Below are 24750 nucleotides of genomic sequence, written 5' to 3'. Positions count from 1 at the left end.
TGGCGGTCGAGACCGGCACCGCAAGCGGCGGCGGTGTCGACAGCCCCGGCGCCGGGCTAGAGCTCGCCGGCGCCACAGTCATCGGCGCCGGGGGCGCAAGCACCCCCGACGCCGGCACAGCCTGGCGCATCAGCCCTTCCAGGATCCCCGGAAGGATGGCTCTGAGGCACTCGTCCAGGCCCGCTGCCGGGAAAGGCGGTGGGGCCTGTAAGGGTGTCGGTGCCAGAAGCTGCTGGGGGCCAGGAGACGGCACCGAGGTGCCGGAACCCCGACGCGTCGGTACCTCCACCACCGACGGAGATCTCTCCTCTCTGCGATGACGCTTCGGCGTCGACTCCTCTTCAGGGTGCACCGAGGGCTCCCGGTGACGGCGCTTCTTATCTTTTTTCCGGTGCACGTCACCGGCGCCGGAGGGCATGGAGGAGGAGGAGGTCGATCCCCCTCGGTCTCGAGGTACCGGGTCCGACAGGGTTCGGTCCCGTGGCTCACGAGCTGAGGGAGTGACCGGGGCCGACTGCCCACGCGGCCTCTCAACCCCACTCTCACCGGCGGACCGGCGGGCCGACGGGACCTGTTCTCCTGGGGTCGCTGCCATCGGTGCCGATGTCTCGGGCATCGATACCGGTACCGAAGAACCGGCCGTCGATACCGATGCCGTCGAGGTCGACGTCGAGGGGCCGGCGCAAGTTCCAAAAAGACGGTCCCGCAGAACTTGCCTCGCAACCTGAGTCCGTTTCCGGAGACCGAGACACAGCGCGCACGACTTGAGATTGTGCTCCGGCCCGAGGCACTGGAGGCACCAAGCGTGGGTGTCGGTCTGCGAGATCGGCCGGCCGCAGCGACCACACTTTTTAAAACCACTCGGGACCTTCGAGGACATCGACGGAAAAAATCGCGTCGGCGAAGTCAAAGTCGGCAATGGTGGCTAAAATCACACCACGAAAAAACTAGCCGACCGAGCGGCCACTAGGCCGCAATGAGGCGTCCCCGCTGGAAGCGAGGGAAAAGGGGAGCGCATGCTCCACACGCGCGAAAATCTTTTTTTTTTTTTTTTTTTTTTTTTAACAATACAAAGAAAGAAAGAGGAACAGAACGGGTCAAAGCAACGATCCGCGTAAACGCGGTCGAAAAATCCGGCGGCTGAACGGAGAGAGAGGCAATTGCACAACTCTCTCCAGTCGCGGAAAAAAAAGTAACTGGCGGGAGCGGTCGCGCACGGGCGGGAAGACGGCCGCGCATGCGCGGTGGGCGTGCCCTGCGTGCCGACCGTCCCGCGAAGCTTCTTCCGGTTGCTGGGGGCTGCCGCGGACGTCAACCCAGTCGTGAGAACAAGCAGCCTGCTTGTCCTCGGAGAATAAAACTGTTGACTCTCAGCATTTACTGCTTTCTCACAAAATGACCTTACTCTAAGAAAAAAAAAGAAAAAGAGATCTAACGAGGACTAGAGCTGACCAATTACAACAGATGTTGCTTGGGGTTTTTTTTTATACTCTGCTGCTGCTGCCAGCCATCGAAAGTAAGAAAGCAACGGAGGACAGAAGAGCCAGCTGCTTACCTTGATATCAATTTCAGAGTACATCTTCCGCAAATCGTGCATCACACAATCCAGATACAGCTCACCTGTACCCAAAATAACATGCTCTCCAGATTCTTCCACCTAAAAAACATGAGAAATCCAAGTATTTCAGGAATGCCAATGTTTCTCTGCAGGTTTATTAGCCCAAGTTGAACTCCTATATATTAAAATAAACCCATCCCAGTCTGGTCACACGTTTTCAAAACGTGTGTAGCAGTCTGTGTTAAAAAAAATGCCATATGTTGTAAGGGGGGGAGGGGAGAAGGGAAAAAAAATAATCTGTATATCCAGGACAGCCACTGTCTCCGCCCCGACTCTGCCAGATAGTGCCAAGGCTGTCTCTAATTTAGAAGAGAGAGTAAGACACTACTGAAGAACTCACAAATCTCCAAAAATGAGAACCAGACTGCTAAAATAGCTGAATTATACTTGTGCAAACATAGAATTTCTATGCCATTTCTGCAAACAAAGTACTGTTTTACTCACAGAAATGGGCAATCAGAAACAGCCCTCCCTATGTGCATGTAAACTTACATACACAGCATTATTATACTTTAAAATGTATATAGGGGAGGTATTCTCAGGCATGGGAGATTACATTGCACATGGGTGGTGTCACTCTTAATAGCTACTGTACCTTAGTGGTGAGAGAGGGGTAGCTTTTATTCACTTTTCTCAGCCCATCTAGCATTTTTGGCAGCTCTGATGGATTGACGGGCTCCACAGCAATTTTGATGACTGAAGTGGTGTTGAACTTTAGTGGTCGAAAGATTTGAGCCTAAAATCAGAACAGAACAGAAAAGCTAACTAAACCCTACTTTTCAGGAAGCAGCTAGTAGCCAGGGATTAATCATTCAAATGAACTCTTTTCCATTTAAATGAAAATCAATATACTAGAAGAAAACAATTTCCCAGCTATCATGTGTCAACAACACATTAAAAAAATGTGTTATTAACATTACTGTAAGTTAGGATTTTTTCTGCATTTATAACTTGAATTGTGACACATGGAAACAACTCATGATTTCCACTAGAACAGGAGGTTATGACCCACTGAAGAATTCTGGCAGAAAAGTTTAACTGTGAGTCAAAGATGTACTATAAAAGTGTTTGATTGTGTAGATATATGGAAGACGTACAACATGAAAGACATGAAAAATGGTTATCAATGCCAGTCCCTCATTTCTTCTTAAGTAATTATGACACAGGCATACTGACCTCCTCATTGCCTCTGGGTTCAGTGATAGTTGCCGTTTTCACAATGGGCTGGTCAACTCCTTCAATCAGAACCCAGTTTCCAGCTGGCACACGGTTCACTTCAATATGATATCTGAAGGCAAGAGAAATGTATCCACCTGAAAGGTTAGAAGGATCTCAAAAGATCACAACTGTTGTTTCTTTTCCTTCTGACGTTCATGTGTTCTTAGTGTCAACAGAAAGAAATCGGACAGGGAAAAACACACAAACCACCCCCCCCCCCCCCCCCCCAGGTTTTAAACTACCTTACACCTAAAGCTCAAACAAAAGACTAGAGGACCTTTGCCACATGAGGATAAAAGGGATTACTTTCTAAAAAAAATGAACATTTTCCCTTTAAATACTGATGTTTTGTTGACTTGAAACACAGGAGAAAACTGGATAGGAAAAAAACCTTTTGCTTTTCACAAACCCTAGATCTTAATGGAATCTTTGATAACTGAAAGAACAGAAAGCTCAACCAGGAAAAAAAATCACTAGGAATCAGAACAATACCCAGTCCCCAGTAAAGGAGTCAGGGTGCTATCTGAAACTGGGCTGTAATGCTGTAGTTATAACACTTATACAAAAACTATGAACAAAGTGAATTACAGTATTAAGAACTTTTGAATGGTGTCCGCACTGTCCTCTCTACTCTTATTAACACATTAAGGTTAATGCATCATTTTTGCTCGTCAATACCTTGCCACAGAGATCCAGAGTCGCCCAATGGTGCAGATCTGAGAATCCTCCTCATCTTCCAATGTATAGTTTTCCCCCAGAACCTTCACAGGCTGCCCAGCATGGATTGTCCCACTCAGAACCCTGCCAAAGGCGTGAAATTGAACACCGTCATCTGTGCTGTACATCTTCGTTGTGTGGCACATCAGAGGACCCTGTTCAAAACAAAACAAAAACAGTGGGACACCATAGATCCTTCAGAGTGCTCTGCTTCAAGTAAGAATCACAATTGCAAATTCTTTTACAATCCCAAGCCATAATTTTCAATTTCTCCTGCATTTCCCTTCTTCTGGTAGTGCTTAGGCTGCTGGGGATAATGATAAACCACGCAAAGCAGATATATTGCAGAATTTCTCAAACCTGTTCTGGAGACCCAAAGATAGTTGGGTTTTTTTTTAACAATATCACAATTAATGTGATTCTTCAGAGTATACAGATTGATCTGCACATTCATTGTGGACATCTTAAAAACTCAACTGGCTGAGGGTCTCCAGGACAGGCCTGGAAGGCACTTATCTAAATATCAATCTCCCAATATCTGTTAAGCACTGCAGTTTAGAAATAAAGTGGACTATGATGGAGCATGGCTATATACATCAGCAAGACAGGCAATGAATGTACATGAAAGGACAGGTGGAAAGAGGATGTGATTTCTTACATCAGGGTCACATTCACTCATGGTCTCTCCTAGGTCAGAATCAATGCCGCCAGCATAGGTGTGCTCGATTTTTGCCTTGGCTCCAGATTTTGGAGCGCAGATATGCTGTACACACATATCCACAAAGCCTGGAGTGAGAAAGCAAAAATTAAAGCAAAAAAAAAAAGTTACTAACTTCCTCAGCCATTCAAAATCATGAGCAAAAATTTCATATCACATTAACGAATGGATACAGCAGATTCAAAAGGACAGAACAGAGTGTGGTTGGCAGTTTAGAAGGCATGTGCTGGGAAAGCCCAAAGAAACTTGGACAGTAATTTATGCTCTTAACTTATGTTTGTGAAAACATGCATGGCTTCACTAGAAGCAGATCGTGTCAAACAAATCTGATTTCTTCGACTGGGTGACCAAACAGTTGGACATAGGAGGGGCCCTAGATGTGGTGTACTTAGATTTCAGAAAAGCTTTCCACACAGGTGACTCATAAATAAACTGAGTACCCTTGGTATGGGACCTAGACTGACTGGGTTAAAAGTTGGTTAACGGAAGGAGACAGAAGGTAGTGGTAAATGGAGCTTGGTCTGAAGATAGGGATTTTATCAGTGGAGTACCACAGGGATCAGTCCTAGGGCCAGCTCTTTTTAACATCTTTGTGAGTGATATTGCGGAAGGGCTATCTGGTAAGGTTTCTCTCTTTGCTGATGATACCAAACTCTGCAACAGGGTGGACACCCCAGAAGGTGTGGATGACATGAGCAATGACCTAGCGAAGCTTAAGGAATGGTCCAATATTTGGCAACTAAGATTTAATGCTAAAAAATGCAGGGTCACATACTTGGATCACAAGAGTCTGAGGGAACAGTACAATATGGGGGGGGGGGGGGGGGTGAAATGCTTCTGTGTACAAAGCGGGACTTGGGGGTTATTGTGTCTGATGACCTTAAAGTTTCCAAAAAGGTAGAAAAAGTGACAGTCATAGCCAGAAGGATGCTTGGGTGCATAAGGAGAGGGATGACCAGCAGGAACAAAGAGGTGATAGTGCCCTTGTAAGGCCCCATATAGAGTACTGTGTGCAATTCTGGAGACTGCACCTACAGGATATAAACAGGATGGAGTCTGTCCAGAGAGCGGCTACAAAATTGGTAAGTGATCTTGGACATAAAACATATAAGGACAGGCTTATGAACCTCAACATGTATACGCTGGAAGAGAGGAGGGATAGAGGAGATATGATAGAGACGTTTAAATATCTCAGGGGCATTAATATACAAGAAGTGAGCCTTTTTCAAATGAAGGGAACTCTGGAATGAGGGATCATACAATGGAATGGCCTCCTGGTAGAGGTCGTGGAGACGAGGACTGTGTCAGAATTTAAGGAAGCGTGGACAGGCATGTGGGATCCCTTAGAAAAGGAAGAGTTAGTGGTTATGGAGGATGGGCAGACTGAATGGGCCATTTGTCCTTTATCTTCTGTCATGTTTCTATGCCCACATACAGGGCTGCAGCCATCTCTGGAAGCAGCAGTGGATTGAGGGAAGAAGTACATCACCTGTGAAGTCTCCAAAGAATTTATTGCACACAAGACGCAGTAGGGGCCGGATGTTCAGTTTCAGTTCCTCTTTGGTCAGGTGGATTCCCAGCTCATCCAGAGTCTGAGGGAGTGTGGTGTCCACATCGCCTACCACCTGAAGAGAGATACAAAAGGTCACACAACATTACAGAATGCAAAATGGATTCATAACAGCAGAACAGAATCGGCTATCCTAGGTTGAGATGCCATACCAAATGCAGATGTAGGCCCTCCATTCTGATACAGTGTATTGAGTTAGGTCTTGTCTTTTAGGATATCCAACTAATTTGTTTGAAATACTCAATTCTCACTATACAGACAAAATACAAACCCCAAATGGACATATCAAGCAAACAGTTATGGCTGCATCTAGCATTAAAGGAATAGCATGAATGTAGTATGATGAAATACAAGTGTAGTGGTTTGTCTTATTTGTCTTGTATTTGCTTAATGTAGCCTTTTAAATATGCGTTTAACGTCTTTGTTTGCTATATAGATGTTAAGACAGCTCAGACTTTGTATACAAAATTTTGTAGAAGAATTTCAGGTCTCACTCCTAAATGAAATGCTTTCCCTTATGTGCTTCAGTTAGGTGTCTCTCCCCCCCCCCCCCCCCCCCGGAAGTTAAATTGTTGTGCAATTACAATTTCCATATCATCAAGCTGATCAATCCATAGACTGGTGGGTTGTGTCCATCTACCAGCAGGTGGAGATAGAGAGCAAACTTTTGCCTCCCTATATGTGGTCATGTGCTGCCGGAAACTCCTCAGTATGTTCTCTATCTCAGCAGGTGGTGGTCACACACAGCAGCAGCTCTGGCTAGGCCTCCAAGCCTAATCCTTAGGTTTTGTTGAGGCCTGGGGTTGAGGGCTCTTTTGAGCAAGTGCAAACCTGGTGGTGCCAGGTCCCTCCTTTTCTCCCCCCTCCCGCTGGCTCCTTTTAAAAAAAAAAAAAAAAAAAAAATTTTTAAACGTCTTTAAAGGCGTTTAATTCGACGTTTCTTTAAACGTTCATTGCAGCTACTCACTGGGACACCAGTTCGTTACAGCTCGGAGCGGCAAGCAGGTAATTTTACCTTTTTATAGCGGGCAGGGGGTTCCCCGATTCTTCTCCTCGTGGCAATGGCGTCGGAGGGCGAGGGCGCAAAGGGTCGCTCCCCGGATCGCTGGAGCGCTTCTAGAGGGGATGCGGGGGTTTTACAACCTGATTCGCCCTTGATGGGTGATAGTTTAGTGACCGATGAATGTCCCGGTCGTTCCTCCGGCGTGGCAGTTTTTTTCCCGCCGTAAACGCCCATCCCCCGCTCCTCGCCTCCGCCATCTTGGCCGGCCACGCGGCTCGGACGGCTTCTTCGGGGCCGCCCTTGAGGTTGGAGACATTAATGCCATGAACGCCCTTAATTTGGGCGACGGCACAAAAGCGGCTAAAGTTAAGCGCCGTTCTTCCCGCGCGGCTCCTTCACGGAGTTTCGCGCCTGACGCCATTTTGGATGCGCAGCATGTCTCTCCCCCGCTATTGCGAGCGCCGGTTGAGAGTGCGTCTAGGGCTGTTGCCCAGGCTGCGGAAGTGCACAGTCTGGGGGGTTTCTCCCCCGAGTTTGTTTTGCTGCTGCATCAGGCTTTCCTCATGCAAAACGCTGCCCCTGCTCCCTCTTCGGATAAAGAGGTTGAGGTTCCCAGAGGTAAACGCCCTCGGGTTGATTTCCAGGCCTTGGAGGACTTTTGTCTCCTCCGATGTAGATGAGGGCAGCGTGTCTGAGGTCTCCCAACGATCCTTTGCGGATTCCTTGGAGGAGATAGATCCCCGCTCGGATGGAGCGGATGACCCCTCTGCTGCGCGGCTTTTTAGCCCAGAGGATTTGCCCAACCTGTTGTTACAGGCCATGGACACTTTGAAGATTTCCTCTCCGGAGGACGTCTCTCCCTCAGCCCCTGTTGGCTCTGCCATTATGCTGGGGACGAAGCGCCCGCCTAGAACCTTCCACGTGCATGATGCCATGCACACCTTAATTGCGGCTCAATGGGATGTCCCGGAAACGAGCCTTAAAGTGGCTAGGGCTATGTCCCGCCTCTATCCTTTGGCTGTGAGTGAACGTGAGGCCTATCTGTGGCCTACCGTGGATTCTTTAATCACTGCGGTGACTAAGAAAACGGCGTTGCCGGTGGAAGGTGGCAAGGCCCTAAAGGACGCCCAAGACAGAAGATTGGAGGCGGCCTTAAGGTCGTCCTTTGAGGCAGCTGCTTTAAGTTTGCAGGCCTCAGTTTGCGGCTCCTATGTGGCCAGGGCGTGCCGGACTATGGTGCAGCGGGCTTCCCCCTCGGATCATTCCTTGAGGGCTGATTGGCCGGCCCTGGAATCGGGCTTAGCCTATTTGGCAGACTTGCTGTATGATGTCTGGAGAGCCTCAGCTAAAGGCATGGCTCAGACAGTCTCTGCGCGGCGGTGGCTTTGGCTGAAACATTGGTCTGCTGACCACGCCTCTAAATCCCGCCTGGCTAGATTGCCTTTTAAAGGCAAGCTGCTCTTTGGGGTCGAGCTGGACAAAATCGTGACCGATCTCGGCACGTCTAAGGGCAAGAAATTACCAGAGGTCAGGGCTCGGGTTAGTACTCGTCCCGATACCTCCAGAGGACGGTTGCAGGAAGCCCATCGGTACCGCCCGGGCAAGTCGGGTTCCTCTGCCCCCTCTTCCTTCAAGAGGAATTTCTCCCCCAAGCAGCATTCCTTTCGCAGAGACCGCCGTCCCGGAGGTGCTCCCTCCGGTCCTCCCCCAGGGTCTCGTACCCAATGACGGGGCCTTGGTCCACGCCCCAGTGCAGATTGGAGGACGGCTGTCCTCGTTTCTGGGCGAGTGGACCACTATAACTTCAGACGCGTGGGTGCTGGAAGTCATCAGAGACGGCTACAAGCTAGAGTTCTGCCAACCCTTAAGAGACGGGTTTGTACTCTCTCCCTGCAAGTCTCCGGTCAAGCTGTGGTAGTGCAGCAGACCTTGGACAACCTGATCCGCCTGGGTGCGGTCGTTCCGGTGCCAAAAAATCAGATTGGCAAGGGACGTTACTCCATTTACTTTGTGGTTCCAAAGAAAGGAGGTTCTGTCCGGCCTATCCTCGACCTCAAAGGGGTCAATCAGGCCTGGAAAGTGAGGCACTTTCGCATGGAGACTCTCCGCTCTGTTATAGCGGCAGTGAAGGCAGGAGAGTTCTTGGCTTCCTTGGACATCAAGGAAGCGTCCCTGCATATTCCCATCTGGCCTCCTCTCCAACGCTTTCTGCGTTTTACAGTCCTGAGACGACACTTCCAGTTCAGAGCCCTCCCTTTCGGGTTGGCTACTGCTCCGCGGACCTTTTCCAAAGTAATGGGGGTCATAGCGGCCTTCCTGCTAAAGGAAGGAGTACAAGTCCATCCTTATCTGGACGACTGGTTGATCCGAGCCCCCTCTTATGCAGAGTGCGGCAAAGCTATGGACCGGGTAGTTGCTCTTTTGAGCTCCCTGGGATGGATCATCAACTGGAAGAAGAGCCAGCTGCGCCCGACTCAGTCCCTGGTGTATCTGGGAGTTCGATTCGACACCCAAGTGGGCAGAGTGTTCCTGCCAGACAATCGGATTGTCAAGCTTCAGGCTCAGGTGGACTAGTTCCTAGTAGCCTCTCCTATTCGGGCTTGGGACTACGTGCAGCTGTTGGGCTCTATGACGGCCACGATGGAAGTAGTGCCCTGGGCCAGGGCTCATATGAGACCACTACAGCTATCTCTGCTGCTGCGCTGGACTCCGATGTCGGAGGATTATGCTGTGCGCCTTCCCGTGGACCCAGCAGTGCGCAAGGCGCTGAGCTGGTGGACGCAGACAGACAAGTTGTCTGCAGGATTGCCTCTGGTGACCCCGGAGTGGATTGTCGTCACGACAGACGCCTCTTTGATGGGCTGGGGAGCCCACTGCTTGGGAAGGACAGCGCAGAGGCTCTAGTCTCCTGCAGAGGCAAGTGGTCTATCAACCTCCTGGAACTCAGAGCCATTCGGTTGGTGTTATTGGAGTTCATCCCGGTACTGGTGTTGAAGCCTGTACGGGTCCTGTCGGACAATGCCACGGCTGTGGCCTATATCAACCGCCAGGGAGGTACCAAGAGCGCCCCTCTAGCCAGGAGGCTATGAGTCTTTGCCAGTGGGCGGAAGCGAACCTGGAGCAGCTTTCAGCGGCCCACATTGCCGGAGTCATGAATGTCAAGGCGGACTTTCTCAGTCGCCATACCTTGGAGCCCGGAGAGTGGCAACTATCTGCTCAGGCGTTCTTGGACATCACGAAGCGCTGGGGCCAGCCGAGCCTAGATCTGATGGCGTCATCGGCCAATGGCCAAGTGCCGCGCTTTTTCAGCAGAGGACGGGACCCTCGATCCCTGGGAGTAGATGCTCTTCTCCAACAGTGGCCGACACAAGAGCTCCTCTATGTGTTCCCGCCCTGGCCCATGTTGGGCAGGGTGCTAGACCGGGTGGCAAAGCATCCCGGCAGGGTAATCCTGGTGGGTCTGGATTGGCCCAGACGTCCCTGGTATGCGGACTTGTTCAGGCTCTCAGTCGACGATCCTCTGCGGCTGTCAGTGGAGCAGGGCCTGTTACATCAGGGTCCCGTGGTGATGGAGTATCCCTCTCCCTTTGGTCTTACGGCCTGGCTATTGAGCGGCAGCGTCTGAGGAAGAAGGGCTTCTCAGACAAGGTCATCGCCACTATGCTGAGAGCGAGGAAGCGCTCTACTTCTACTGCTTACGCCAGGGTTTGGCGTATCTTTGCAGCATGGTGTGAAGCAGGCTCACTTTCTCCCTTCACTGCTCCAATTTCTTCAGTGTTGGCGTTCCTGCAAGAAGGTCTGGAGAAAGGCCTGTCGCTCAGTTCCCTTAAAGTCCAGGTAGCGGCTCTGGCTTGCTTCAGGGGCCGCCCTGAAGGGTGCTTCCCTGGCTTCGCAGCCAGATGTGGTGCGCTTTCTCAAGGGAGTTAATCACCTGCGCCCTCCTCTGCACTCAGTGGTGCCTGCGTGGAATCTCAACCTGGTGCTAAGAGCATTGCAGAAGCCGCCTTTGGAACCCTTGTCGAGGGCATCTCTGAAAGACCTGACGTTGAAAGCAGTCTTTTTGGTGGCTATCACTTCAGCCAGAAGAGTTTCCGAGCTCCAGGCGCTCTCATGTCGAGAGCCTTTTCTGCAGTTCACTGAGGCAGGAGTGACTATTCGCACAGTGCCTGCCTTCCTGCCCAAGATTGGTTCTCGCTTCCATGTGAATCAGCAGCTCTGTCTCCCTTCCTTTCGTAGGGAGGACTACCCAGAGGAGTACTCCGCTCTTGAATATCTGGATGTGAGACGAGTCATCATCAGATACTTGGAAGTGACCAATGATTTCCGGAAATCGGATCATCTGTTTGTCCTGTTTGCAGGTCCTCGTAAGGGTCTGCAGGCTGCTAAGCCTACAGTGGCAAGATGGGTCAAGGAAGCCATTGCAGCGGCTTATGTGGCCGCGGGGAAGGTGCCGCCTATCCAGCTGAAGGCTCACTCCACGAGAGCTCAGGCGGCCTCGATGGCAGAGGCCGGATCCGTCTCCTTGGAAGAGATATGCAAGGCGGCAACGTGGGCTTCGGCTCATACATTCTCCAAGCATTACCGTTTGACTGTGGCTGCACGGGCGGAGGCCCGGTTTGGAGCTTCAGTGTTGAGGTCAGGGATTTCTATGTCCCGCCCTGGGTGAGTACTGCTTCGGTACATCCCACCAGTCTATGGATTGATCAGCTTGATGATATGGAAGGTAAAATTATGTATAATCATACCTGATAATTTTCTTTCCATTAATCATAGCTGATCAATCCATAGCCCCTCCCAGATATCTGTACTGTTTATATTCTGGTTGAATTTTAGGTTCAAGTTTAGCCTTCAGTTACTTCGTGTTCAAGTTCTTTTTTCACTTGGATTCTTCAAGAGTTGAGACGAGTTTGTGTTACAGTGAGCTGCTGCATTCCTCTCCCCTCCGTTTTCCGGGGCTGGATTGAGACATAAATTCTGCCGGCACTCCCTCCCGCTTCGTGCGGCTGTAGGGCAGCTTTGTACCCCTCCCGCTTCGGCGGTGTTAGGGTCAGTCAGCTCCTCCCGCGGTTGCAGGATAAGCCAGATCCCCCCGCATCGGCGGGTGTGGTGTCCCTCCCCCGCTCCGCGGGGATGAGCTGGACGGATTCCCCTCCCCCACTTGTGTGGGGATGAGCTGGGTTAATTCCCCTCCCCCGTTTCGGCGGTGGTGAGCTGGGCAGAGTGTCCCTTCGTGGGTGTAATTCTCTAAGTGCTGAGTCCTGCGGATGGAGCTTTGATATCGACATACTGAGGAGTTTCCGGCAGCACATGACCACATATAGGGAGGCAAAAGTTTGCTCTCTATCTCCACCTGCTGGTAGATGGACACAACCCACCAGTCTATGGATTGATCAGCTATGATTAATGGAAAGAAAATTATCAGGTATGATTATACATAATTTTACCTTCTTCCCTCTCTGTTCTACCATGTCTGAGTTTTCTGCCAATTTCTGTGTGTCTTGCTGTGTTTTAATCTTGGCTTATATCCAATATTAACATAAAGAGCAGTGTAACAAATTCTTGTAACTAAATACATTTTATTCTATACTAAAAGCAAGCATTTAGGATGAGCAGGTAAGTTTGCTAAAGCAACATCTGCTGGACTTTTTGAATTTTCCACCATTGCTGAGGTATTTCTAAATGACTACAAAATCTAAGCATGTTTATATCTCTCAGAGAGATGATTACAAAATCTAAGCATGTTTATACCTCTCAGAGAGATGATTACAAAATATAAGCATGTTTATATCTCTCAGAGAGGAGAGAGATTGAAGTGCAAACCTAAACAACTGGTAGCATGAAAGAAAATTCCTCGGTAACACTTCTGTGTCTGTGTGAAGTATTCTTATGAATATAAAAATACCGCACATGCAAAAGAATAAATCTAATTGAAGCACTCTTGTTTATGGTACAGCGCTGCAAACATTACAGACCTGCAATTGTGTATGCCAAGGGAAAATTTGGTCTTACCTGCTAATTTTCTTTCCTTAAGTCCAATCAGACTAGTCTAGAACAAATGGATTATGCCCCTTAGGCAGCAGATGGAGACAGACTTAAGAGATGCGAGCCATGCCATTTGGTCCTCAGTATTTCTATTCCTTATCAGCCCACCAGACCAGTCACAATGCTTGGGTTATGCACGCTTACCAGAAGATGGAGACTGAAAACACCTGACTCAGACTTGTATAAAAAACCTGTGCAGTTCCAAGCCAGCCAGTATTTCTCAGTTTCCAAGCATATGGCGGACATGCAGCCAATGTGGTCTCAGCCAGTCTGGTAGGCCTGTGGGGTGGGGAATTTATGTTCTTTTAGCATTCTGTTGGGGATCCTGAGTACAATTTCTTGAAAAAATAAAAAAAGGTAGGAGAAAAGATTGTGTCTTCTGTTATTTGCTTCTGGCTTAGGGGTGCTGGTCTGCGGGGGGCCACATATTACCCCCTTGGGATGTTACACCTGGGCGACTGGGTCCTTCCCCCTCCTCCTGCCCTCCTTGGTTAGGAAGCAGACCACAGCAGCCTTGAATGCCCTTGGACAGCACACAGCAAATGGGTTAAAAAAACAAAACACTAAGCTGTGTTAGCTGGTACCGACAGGGAGCCTCCAGCTTTGGAGAGGCTGCCTTGGGGAGTTACCTTGCAGTCCATGTCTGCTGCCATTTCTCCTCTTGTGCTGTCAGGGAGGCCCCATTGCTCAAGGTGTCAGCCACACAATGAGTGTGGACAATCCCTGCTGCTGCCATGTATGTGGACTTCGGGGATTGGAGATGCCTGGGGTGCAATACTGGCTCTGTGGAGAGCTGAAGTCAGCAGACTCAGAAGGACAAGATGCAGAGTGGAAAGAAGAAATTGCCTCAGTTATGGTGGCCACTGCTGCTGAGGAAGACTCTTTAGGTAGTTCCCATCTTGGCGGGTACTGCTGCCATTTTGGATTTAGACCACTGTGCAACTTGCCTCCATGACTGTCATTGCAGGAGCCTCTCCTAGGTACCTCTTTTGTCTCAGACAAGGGTCAAGTTAGTGGCACTGAATTTCTTCTGTACTTGGGCTTTATTTCAGAACTGGAGTTTGGGGGGCCCCAGGGTTGATCATTCTCCTTCTCTGGTCCCCTCTGCGCCAATGTATTCCAGGTTGGACTGGGACACCAATTTAGAGGAAATTTTTATAGGGGGCTCTGAGGAAGACCTTAGTGAGCAAGAGGAGGAGAAATACTTTGACTGGGATTGTGAGGGGGATGATCTTACACCCCCAGGAAAGACCCTACAGTGGTCACAATGTTTCACAGAGGACAGCTTCTGGAGCTCACTGCTCAGGTGGCCTCTACAATCAATTCTGAGGATGAGGTGTTGGTTGAGGGGTCTACAAAGCAGGTGGACCACTTAGAGAAAGGCATTAGGTGTCTGCCTAGGTCCTTCCTAATTAACCAGGATCTGGGAGACATGGTTCATGCGGAATGGACATCGTCCAACTCTCCTTGTAAGGTGGCTCGGCAATGGGCAAGTTATACCATAAACTCTTTGGGTGACAGGGATGCTTTTCACCTTCCCACCCCCGTTTGATGGCTTGGTCACAGTGGTGACTAAGGAGACCATGATTCCCATGGATGGAGGTGCAGCTCTGAAGGACCCTCAAGAAATGGCGACTCTAAAGCGGAGCTTCAATCTTTCCACAGTGGCACTCTAGGCATCCATTTGTGGAAGCCTGGTAGCCATGCCTTGTTTCTGGTGGCAGAAATGTCCTCGATGGGCCTGCTTCTGACCCAGGTGCGGTAAATAGAGAGCTAGCTAAAGTCGAGATGAGGTCTTCCTTTCTGGCTGACTGGTTTATGACCTGTTACAAGCGTCAGCCAAGAACATGGTCCTTGTTGTGGTGATGTGAAGGGCCTTGTGGCTTCACGGCTGGGCAGCAGATGCAGCTTCTAAATCTAAGTTCTGTATCCTGCCTTTTCAAGAGGCTATGCTTTTCAAAGAGGAGTTGGACAAGTTGTGAAAAGTTTGGGTGACACCAAGGTACCACCACTTGCCAGAGGATAAGCTGAAGCCCAGGAGCAGGGAGTCTTTGGCTAGGGGCAGATTGCAGGAAGCTGGTGAAAGCCTGGCTCTTCTCACAAGCCTTTAACACATAGGGTGACTTGCTACACACACTGTAACTTAGATCAGTTCCTTATCTCTTGCTTAACTATACAACGAATTTGCCTTGAGTTTAGCTAACCATCTGCTCTTTTTTTTTGTTCATTGTTCGAGAGTGACAATAAACCTGTTTAGTTTGATGACTCTGCCTATCTGGACTGATAAAGAATCCTGGTGGTTTGTCTGTTGGGCCTGTGAGTGCTTTCTGGGAACTGTGGGACCACTGGGAGTGTGGCTCCAGTAACCTAGAAAGCACTGGGGATGATTGGAGAGCCAAAGAACTTTTCTTATGTTCTTTTTTTTTTTTGCCAAACTTTTTTATTGAAATACTGCAAATCAACAAACTGCATACAAGAATGATAGCCATACAAACATAGAAAAATTTCCCCCCCCCTCCCGTTCCCCTCTAGTACAGTGGCATACATTTGTCATGTTTCAGGGCGAGAGTAAGCCAGCCGGGGTGCAGTCCCTCACATGGAAGAGATATGAGCTCTCGTCTTCCATTGTTCATAGACTTGCCAAATGTCATAAAAATTAGTCAGTCAACCATGTCGTAAAGCTGTAAGTTTCGATAGTTGAAAACGACCACCCAGTTTCTGCAGGATGCGCAATATAGGAGGTACAGCAGCTCGCTTCCACGCTTGTGCGATGAACAATTTACTAGCTGAGAACAACAGTGTAGCGAATTTGTGTTGGGGGACAGTAATTGCGGTTGGTTTATGATGGAGTAGGCTGCTCGTTGTGGGTAAGTCTTTCCCAGTATGTCTTGCAAAGTGTCAATTATTACAGCCCATTGGGTCTGTACAACTGGACAGCACCACCACATGTGGAGGAAGGTCCCTCTCTCTCCACATCCCCTCCAACATGTATCCAATGCTCTTTGGAACATTTTTTTGAGTTTCACTGGTGTATAATGTCATTGATAGAAAATCTTAAAACCATTCTCAATCAGGTTGCTAGCAACAGATACTTTGAACAAATATTTAAATGAGCTGTTCCCTGTGAAAAATGTATCCAGCTCATGATCCCATTTACTAGTATAAGAGTGCAGCGGAGACCTGAACAGCAAAAAGAGCTGAATATAGGCGAGTGATACTTCCCCTAGCTCTCCCCACTCGGAGGGCTAGTTCTAGCAGAGTTTCTTGTAGGCCAAGTTTGCCACAAACTTTACGTTGGACGAAATCCCTAACTTGACTGTAGTGAAATTCATCCTTTAATAATAGGCCATATTCATCTTTCAAGTCTTTAAAGGGAACGTATTCCCCTTCCTCCCAAATCTGTCCCAGTAAACGCAAGCCATTGCAAGCCCACCTCTTGTAAACCTGATCCTGTGACCCTGAAACAAAGGAGGGGACATATTGTATAGCTGTGGAGAGATGATAATTCCTATATGGAAAACATTTCTCACGCACCTTATACCATGTGTGTAGGGGACAACTCACTACTAAAGGGGCTATCCGGATCAAGTGGAGAAGGTCCCTCCTCGGAAGCCATGGGATGGCCCATATAGGAATAGCACACAGCCAATGCTGCTCCCAAGGTATCCATTTTTTCATACCACCCTGCATCCAGTCAGCTATAATCTACAATGGCTTTAAAGTAAAGCTCGAAATAGGGCACACCCATAGCCCCCTTAAGTTTGGGCTGATATAGCATAGACCTCCGCACCCTGGGAGGACACTTCCTCCAGATATAGGCAAAAATTCTATTTAGTTGGCGAAAAAAGCATTGTGGTATAGCGAGACAGCGACATAGAGAGGTAAAGCAATTTGGGCAACAGCATCATCTTAACTGCCTGTATCTTTCCCATCCATGTAAGTGTTAAGCCCTCCCATTGATCCAATTCAGCAAACAGTTGGATGAGTTTAGCCGGAAAATTAGCCTGATATAACCCCATCAATTGGGCCGTCATAGAGATTCCCAAATATTTAATATGTTTTCTTGCCCATAGGAAGGGAAAATATTGCTGAAGTTGCAGGACTGCCTGGGCCCCCATACTAAGGTTCAAAATCTCCGATTTGATCATATTTACTTTAAAGCCGGAGACCTTTCTGTACCCGGTCAACAACTGGGAAACACCTGCCATGACTCTGCAGGTTCAGTCAGTGTCAACAAAATGTCATCAGCAAAAAGCATAATTTTATGCTCTTGTCCCCCTCTTGAGATTCCCCGAATGTCAGATGTAGCTAGCACTAACTGTGCCAAAGATGGCAAATAGGAGAAGGGACACTGCACAAGCCTTGAACAGGGTCTCAAGACAGAAATGTTTACCTCCCATACTGAGACTAAAGATTTCCTCACAGCTCAAGACGGGAAAAAACGGTCACTTCTGTAAAAGCATTACAAAAAACAAGAGACACCATCTGCTGGCCAAACAAGGGAAATGAACTGGGTAACAAATGTGTCATACATTCACACAAGTCCCTTGTTTCGTTTCGTTCACAGTAAAACACTATCAGTTGGAAGAGGATGTGAGTTATGAATCTGTTGTGTTTTCTTACAGTCTCAGGGTGTCCCGCCCTCGAGATTACTGCTTTGGAACTTCCCAAGAGTCTGACTGGTCTGGTGGGACGCAAAGGAAGGAAAAATTAGGTCTTACCTGCTAATTTTCTTTTCTTTAGGCCAGTGGTTCCCAAACTGGGTCCTGGAGGCACCCCAGCCAGGCAGGTTTTCAGAATGAATATTCATGAGATATATTTGCATGTAGTGGAGGCAGTGGGTGCAAATCTCTCATGAATATCCATTGTGGGTATCCTGAAAACCTGACCTGCTGGGGTGTCTCCAGGACCAGGTTTCGGAACCACTGTTTTAGGCCCTCAAGACCAGTCATAAGCTCACTCTTAGGTGAAGGGGTTGGGACACCTGGAAGAAGTGATTTGGGCATTGTGGATAGAAGATGTTAATTTCCATTCAATATGGAGGCTGTTTTTGTGGAGAAAGTCTGTTTAGGTTTTTCTGTTTATTCTGTGATTGCGGACTTCAGAAAAGGATATGTTTCTGTCGTTTTGGCTGCTGTGGTTCAGGGGCCGACTGAATTTTGGTTTCAGCCAAAAATGACTGTGCATTTTTGGCTGAAACAAACTCTCACCCCCCCAACCCCAATCACTCTCCGTCACCCCCATCCTGCCCTCCCCAGGCCTACCTTAAGAATCTCTGGTGGTCTAGTGGCCTCTTTGGGCCCGTGCTGGCTCCAATGACAAAATGGTTTCTGGGATTACTTGCACCAGTTTAATGTTATTACTGTGGGAAGTCTCGGCTGCCATTGTGAAGGAGTAGCAGCATGGGGTTGAATAAGTGGGGTTTGTTCCTGCACCCGAAGAAGCCACTAGACCACCAGGGATTACTAAGGTAGCCCGGAGAGGGCCTATGGTGGGAAAGGGGGAGGGTGTGATGGAGCTTGCAAGGGCTGCATCAGGGGCTCAATTAACTAATACAGCTTTGGTTAATTTGTTACCTGCCTGCATCCTGTGGTTTGAGTTAAAGCTTTATTTTTGAGGTTTTATTCATTATGTGTTGGGACCTGTTTAGACTCAGTGGTTTATGTTATTGTTTGTTTTTTTTTTTTTAACTAGAGCCAAGTTAGTGAAACCACTATTTCATTCCATTTGGATATGCACTCATTTTATTCATATTGAATATAATTTTATTCCATGTACATGTTTTGGTCTATTTATAAGTGTGTACTGAGTTATTTTGTTTTTATGATTCACTATTTTGATGATTTATATTAACATGTTTTTATTTTATTATTAGTTACTTTTGAGCCCCTGATGCAGCCCTTGCGTGGGTGAAGAAAAGGCCTGTGTCAGGCTTTTCTGTTTGTATTTTATCTACTATAGTGAATAAAACTTGGGATAAAGATTTCCTGTCTGATCTGCTGTTTTTTTTACCACCACATTGGATCTTGTGGTTCATCTGCCCTGTTGTTTCTTTGGACAAGAACTCATTCATTCCAGATTGATCCACTGGATGAAAGGGAAGAACTGATGTTAGGAAAAAATGTTTTTTAAAATAGTATAATTAAGCCATGGACAACCTCTGGCTAGACAAGGAACTGCCTGGCATCATCTACAGAATATTAAATGGGGCACTTTTCAAAAGGTTTTTCAACAGGTAAATTAGTATTTACTTGGTGAAAATCCTGCTTTGACATTTGCTCATTATCTTTATGGGAAAAAAGGACAGTGTTGGAGGAGGACTTGACTTCACCTTCCTCCTATTTTTCCTTATGGCACCAGTCCAACAGCAATTTTGGAAAGGTGAATGTCCCAGGAAGACTTCATTTCAAAATGCACTTAAAAGCCTAGGGGTGCCAAGTACCCATCAGCCTGCAAGCTTAGAGGTAGTACTGAAGAGAGTCCTTGTTAAGGTCATTACAGGTCCTCTGTTCAAAAGCACAGCATTAATACTCACCTGAGCCAGAATCTTATAAAGGGGCTCCAGGATAAATTCCACAAAACTGCGCTGGGAGCTGCTGGTGGGGGCCTTCTTTGTGAACTTCCGTCTGATAGAAGAAAAAGTAGTGAGCACAATATATTTTATACATGTCCTCCACAAATCAACTGTAAACGTAATTCAACCTGAAAAAAACCTTTGAACATTTCCTTGGGCTCTACTGTGAAGCAACAGCTGAAATGTGTGGCTATCTTTTTGAATTCTGAATCTGTATAGAAGTTGAATTGTGGTCTTACCTTTTATTTTCCTTTCCTTGATTCCTCCAGACCAGTCTAGACCTATCGGTTACATCCCCTTACCAGCAGATGCCGGTTGACACACTGAACATTGCAGTGACATCACCGGTATAAGGAGTGGTACAGCTAGTATGCTAATGCCTAAGATGCCACCACAGAGGCAACTGAAAACACTTTAAGAAAAACATGCAAAGAACCTTCTAAAAACATCTGACTAACAGCTGCAATAGAGAACAACCCTTCTTTGGGGAAACCTCTGCAGAAGTCGATATACACCAATATGTGCCAGACATGGGACCCAAGAATATCCTGAATTCTTTTGTCTTCCAGGGTGATTCCTCAATAAGTCTAGCAGTAATCAAAGAAGGAAATTATCCAGTAACATCAAATTTCACCTTCCTTATCATTATGTTAGACCAGTCCATACCTGTGGATGTACCAAAACATTTATCCCATAGGGTGGGAAGAAGGCAAGACCCACATAGGGCCACCACTCTAGCTTCTGTCACAAGGTTGCTTGGATCTGGTTGAGCGAGCCTGAAGTCTGTCTGAAACCACCTTCTGATGGCTAATATACCCTGACTCAATAGCCAACTTAATCTAGCATGCCAGAGATGACTTTGAAGCTGCTTGTCCCTTGCGCTGACCCTGAAACACAGAGGTGATCCAACTTCGTGAAAGGATTAGTGACCTCTGGAAAGCAAACCAGGAATCTGCAAATTTCCAGCTTGTGAAGCACTTCCTCAGGTCCCTACACACTGAGGACCTTCAAAAACCCAACAGCAAAACAACCTAATTCAGATGAAAAGGGGGAGACCACCTTCAGTAAAAAGATGGACCCTTACAAAGCAAAATGGGGTCTGATGAGAAAGACAGAGGTTTCAATAAAAGAGCACCTTCAATTCAGATATCTTCCTAGCTGAACAAATAGCAACCAGAACACTGCCTTCAGGGAAAGATCTGTCAAGGAAAAGGTTCAAATAAAAACCAAGCCAGAGCTGACAACACCAGATTAAGGTCCCACTGTGGTATCACTACCCTCACAGAGGGACAAATTAGCCAGCCTGCAAGAAGTACACCACAACTGTCTGGGTCACTATGGAGGAACCACCAACCTTGCCAGAAAGAATCACCACCTAAACCTTAATGAAATTAAAGCATTAACCCCTGCCCTGCAGAAAAATGGAGGGAACATGAATGCCTGAGCCAAACACCAGTGATAAACTTTTCAGACTCTAATATAGACTAGCGATGTGGAGCACCTATGGGCCTTTAGCAGCATACCAATCACTGAGGGAAAAAACCTCTTCTACCTCAGGTGATGCCTTTCAAGGGCCAACTTGTAAGCCAAAAGGAATTCTGATCTTCCATGACCATCAGACCCTGCTGAAGGAGACCTGGTTCTCTCTGAAATACAAGTAGAGGGTATATCAATAGGTGAATCAGATCTGTATACCAGGGATGGTGAGGCCAATCTGGTGCTATCAGGATGACCAGAAAGGGCAAATCCTTCTAGCAAAACAATCACACCACTGGAGAGACACTGCTCATCAGATGATGATGCTGCAGACCCAGGGGATGAGGTCCCTGAAGGGAGCTCCTCATGGAGAAAATGTTCTCCACTCCAAGCATTCACTATAGATGACAGGGGGACCCTGGCTGAAACTTGGGCCCCAGCAGCAGGAAAGGGCCCCTAGGGAACCCTCTGTATCTCAATGTCCTGCGTTAAAGGAGGAAACCAACTGGAACCCCCCCCCCCCCAAAAAAAAAACCCCAAACAAACAAAAACTAGGGAGCTGACTTCTCTTGGACTGCATTTCAGAAGCATGGTCTGGAGATAAAACAGCCACTGTTCCCACTGAAACTACGGTGGGAACTGAGGCCTCTAGGGGAGCTCCAGGGTATTACTCGAGGAATCCACTGCAAGATACTCTGGCTCCCCATCCCAAATAGGGCAATGGGAACTTGGTGCTCTATTTGTGCACCAAGAGACTGAGAACCTGCAAAGCCTGCCTGCTGGCACTGTAGCACTTCTCACACTGCACCTGCCCTGACACTGGTGCTCTCCCCTCCACTCAAAGTGACAGGATTGGGAACCCTCAAGTCCTGTACAAACAGGCCTGAAATTGGTAGCTCACAAGAGGCTCTCTTTAAAATCCCTTCTTACAGCTGATACAGTTCTATTTGTTTCTTATTTATTAAACATGCGTTACTCTCTGAACAGAGAGAAAAACTGCCCAGCTTAAGACAAGACTTCTTTTAATTTCCTGCAGAGGCATCCTCAAGAGAGGATGGTGAAACTTACTTTTTTTTTTTCTTAAAATATTTTTTTATTGAAAATTCTGTAATGCCATACATAATATAGCTGAAAAACTGTTATCACATAGAGGCTAATACATTGTCATCTAGTATCCCCCCTCCCCCTGGACATCATGGTGGTGCTGACAACTGTGCTTTCGACTGTTCGTATGGCTGCCAAAGTTTTTTAAAAGTCACCATGTGGCCTCTTCTCATTGCAGTAAGTTTCAACATTTGGTATAGGTAGTCCACTTTATGCAGTGTAAGTTGCATGGATGGTAGAGTTTGTCGTTTCCAAGCCCTTACCAAAGATAGCTTTGCAGCAACAACCGGCATCTGAAACTGAACATGGCAAAGACTGAGCTCCTTGTCTTTCCACCCAAACCCTCTTCTCCTCTTCCCCCACTTTCCGTCTCTGTTGACAACACCCTCATCCTCCCTGTCTCTTCAGCCCGCAATCTCGGAGTCATTTTCGACTCCTCCCTCTCCTTCTCTGCCCATATCCAGCAGACAGCTAAGACCTGTCGCTTCTTCCTCTTTAATATTAGCAAAATTCATCCATTCCTCTCTGAACAGACCACCCGAACCCTCGTCTACTCGCTCGTTACCTCTCGTCTTGACTATTGCAACCTTCTCCTCGCTGGCCTCCCGCTTAGCCACCTATCCCCCTTCAATCTGTCCAAAATTCCGCCGCACGTCTTATCTACCGCGTGAACCGTTACTTTCATATCACCCCTCTCCTCAAGTCGCTTCACTGGCTCCCGATCCGCTACCGTATACAGTTCAAGCTTCTCCTATTGACCTTCAAGTGCACTCAATCTGCAGCCCCCCATTACCTCTCTACCCTCCTCTCCCGTATGTTCCCACCCGTAACCTCCGATCTCAGAACAAATCACTCCTATCTGTACCCTTCTCCACCACCACCGCCAACTCCAGACTCCGCCCCTTCTGCCTCGCATCACCTTATGCCTGGAACAGACTTCCTGAGCCCATACGCCATGCACCCTCCCTGCCCATTTTCAAGTCCTTACTCAAAGCCCATCTCTTCTCCCTTGCTTTTGGTGCCTAACCACCTTCCCCATTCATGATACCTACACTGACTACATAGTTTGTTACCTTTAGATTGTAAGCTCTCTTGAGCAGGGACCATCCTTCTCCATGTTTAAACTTGTACAGCGCTGTGTAACCCTGGCAGCGCTACAGAAATGCTAAGTAGTAGTAGCAACAAAAAACTGAATTGCAAGCTTGTGTTGGGAGACACGAATCTCCGGAGGTTTAAAGTGTAGCAAGCAATATTCCGCTTTACAAGGATAACATTATTGCAACATTTGAAGGACCAACTGGAGCACTTATTTCCAGTAAGTCTGGGCCTTCGGGCACTCCCGCCATATGTGTAGGAAGGAGCTCTGAGCACCACAGTTACGCCAACAGTCTGCAGATATCCTGGGGTACATTTGCTGTAATCTATCAGGGGTATAATACCACCAGTACAACATTTTAAAACCGTTTTCTACCACAGGCTGAGCTAAAGATGGTTTAAGCAGAAATCTATTTTTTTGTTAAATTTGTACCCCGCGCTTTCCAACTCATGGCAGGCTCAATGCGGCTTACATGGGCAATGGAGGGTTAAGTGACTTGCCCAGAGTCACAAGGAGCTGCCTGTGCCTGAAGTGGGAATCGAACTCAGTTCCTCAGTTCCCCAGGACCAAAGTCCACCACCCTAACCACTAGGCCACTCCACTCTATACCCTTTCGACCAAGTTTCCCCGCGGGTGGGTATTCTGTAATGCTACCTCCCATCTTTCATTATAGTATAATTGGGGGTTAGTGTAGAATAGTAGAGCTAGATATAAACAAGATACACTTCCTTTACCACCCCCCCACTCCGTAGGACCTTCTCTAATGCTGTTTCAGTTAGGTCCAGTTCCTCCCTTGCCCGTCTGTGGATAAAGTTTCGTAAACAGTTATAATAGAAGAGATCACTTTCATCCAACCCATATTCTTCTTGGAGTTCTTCAAAATTAAGTATCCTCCCATTAGCCCACACCTGTCCCAGAATATATAAACCCACCCGGGCCCACCGTCCATATACCGATTCTAAGGAGCCTGAGGGGAAACCTGGGGCCCAACGAATAGCTGTCTGCAAGTAGTATTTCCGATCTGAAAAAAATTGTTTCCATATATGGTACCATGTGGAAAGCAAGTGGCTCACCCCCAAAGGGATTCTCTGCATTATAGCCAATAAATCACTCCTTGGGAGCCACAAAACATCTCCCAAGTATCGGGTCCCCAGCCAGGCTCGCTCCCAGTGGAGCCATTTCTTAGTAGCAGCCGGGGTTCAATCCGCTAATACTTTTAGCTGGGCCGCTTGATAGTACAGATAGAAATTGGGGGCACCCATACCCCCCCTAGCGTGTGTCTGATACATCATGGCCCAGCCTACCCGAGGTGGGCGCTTCCGCCAGATACAGACAAACATTTTGCAATTGAGTAAAAAAACTGCGAGGGATTGGGATCGGGAGAACTAGAAATAAATACAGTAATTTAGGGAGCAGCATCATTTTGATTGCATGAATGCACCCCGTCCACGATATTGTCAATCCCTCCCATCTATCTAGCTCCGGAAAAAGTTCCACTGTCTTCTTAGGGTAGTTAGCTGAAAATAGGCCCTCCACATTGGGTGTTATGTGTATCCCCAGATATTTAATGGATTTGGCGGCCCAGACAAATGGGAAGGCAGCTTTTAGCAGAGG

At 47.8% G+C, this 24750-nt stretch overlaps 1 protein-coding gene across 1 annotated transcript in view; it reads right to left on the bottom strand.

Annotated features, from left to right (window-relative positions):
* The window catches only part of LOC115459428 (116 kDa U5 small nuclear ribonucleoprotein component-like), a gene marked incomplete at both ends in the record, with an annotated part of 67280 nt that overhangs the window by 21385 nt on the left and 21145 nt on the right, over positions 1–24750 (bottom strand). Inside the window, 7 exons of the mRNA XM_030189251.1 lie at positions 1556–1657; positions 2214–2354; positions 2795–2906; positions 3515–3708; positions 4212–4339; positions 5761–5896; positions 19422–19512. Of these exons, the coding sequence (XP_030045111.1) occupies positions 1556–1657; positions 2214–2354; positions 2795–2906; positions 3515–3708; positions 4212–4339; positions 5761–5896; positions 19422–19512 (904 nt within the window). The remainder of the gene's footprint in view (positions 1–1555; positions 1658–2213; positions 2355–2794; positions 2907–3514; positions 3709–4211; positions 4340–5760; positions 5897–19421; positions 19513–24750) is intronic.

This window comes from Microcaecilia unicolor, unplaced genomic scaffold (assembly GCF_901765095.1).
Source record: "Microcaecilia unicolor unplaced genomic scaffold, aMicUni1.1, whole genome shotgun sequence".
Lineage (NCBI taxonomy): Eukaryota > Metazoa > Chordata > Amphibia > Gymnophiona > Siphonopidae > Microcaecilia > Microcaecilia unicolor.
This window is presented reverse-complemented; position numbering and strand designations above follow the sequence as displayed.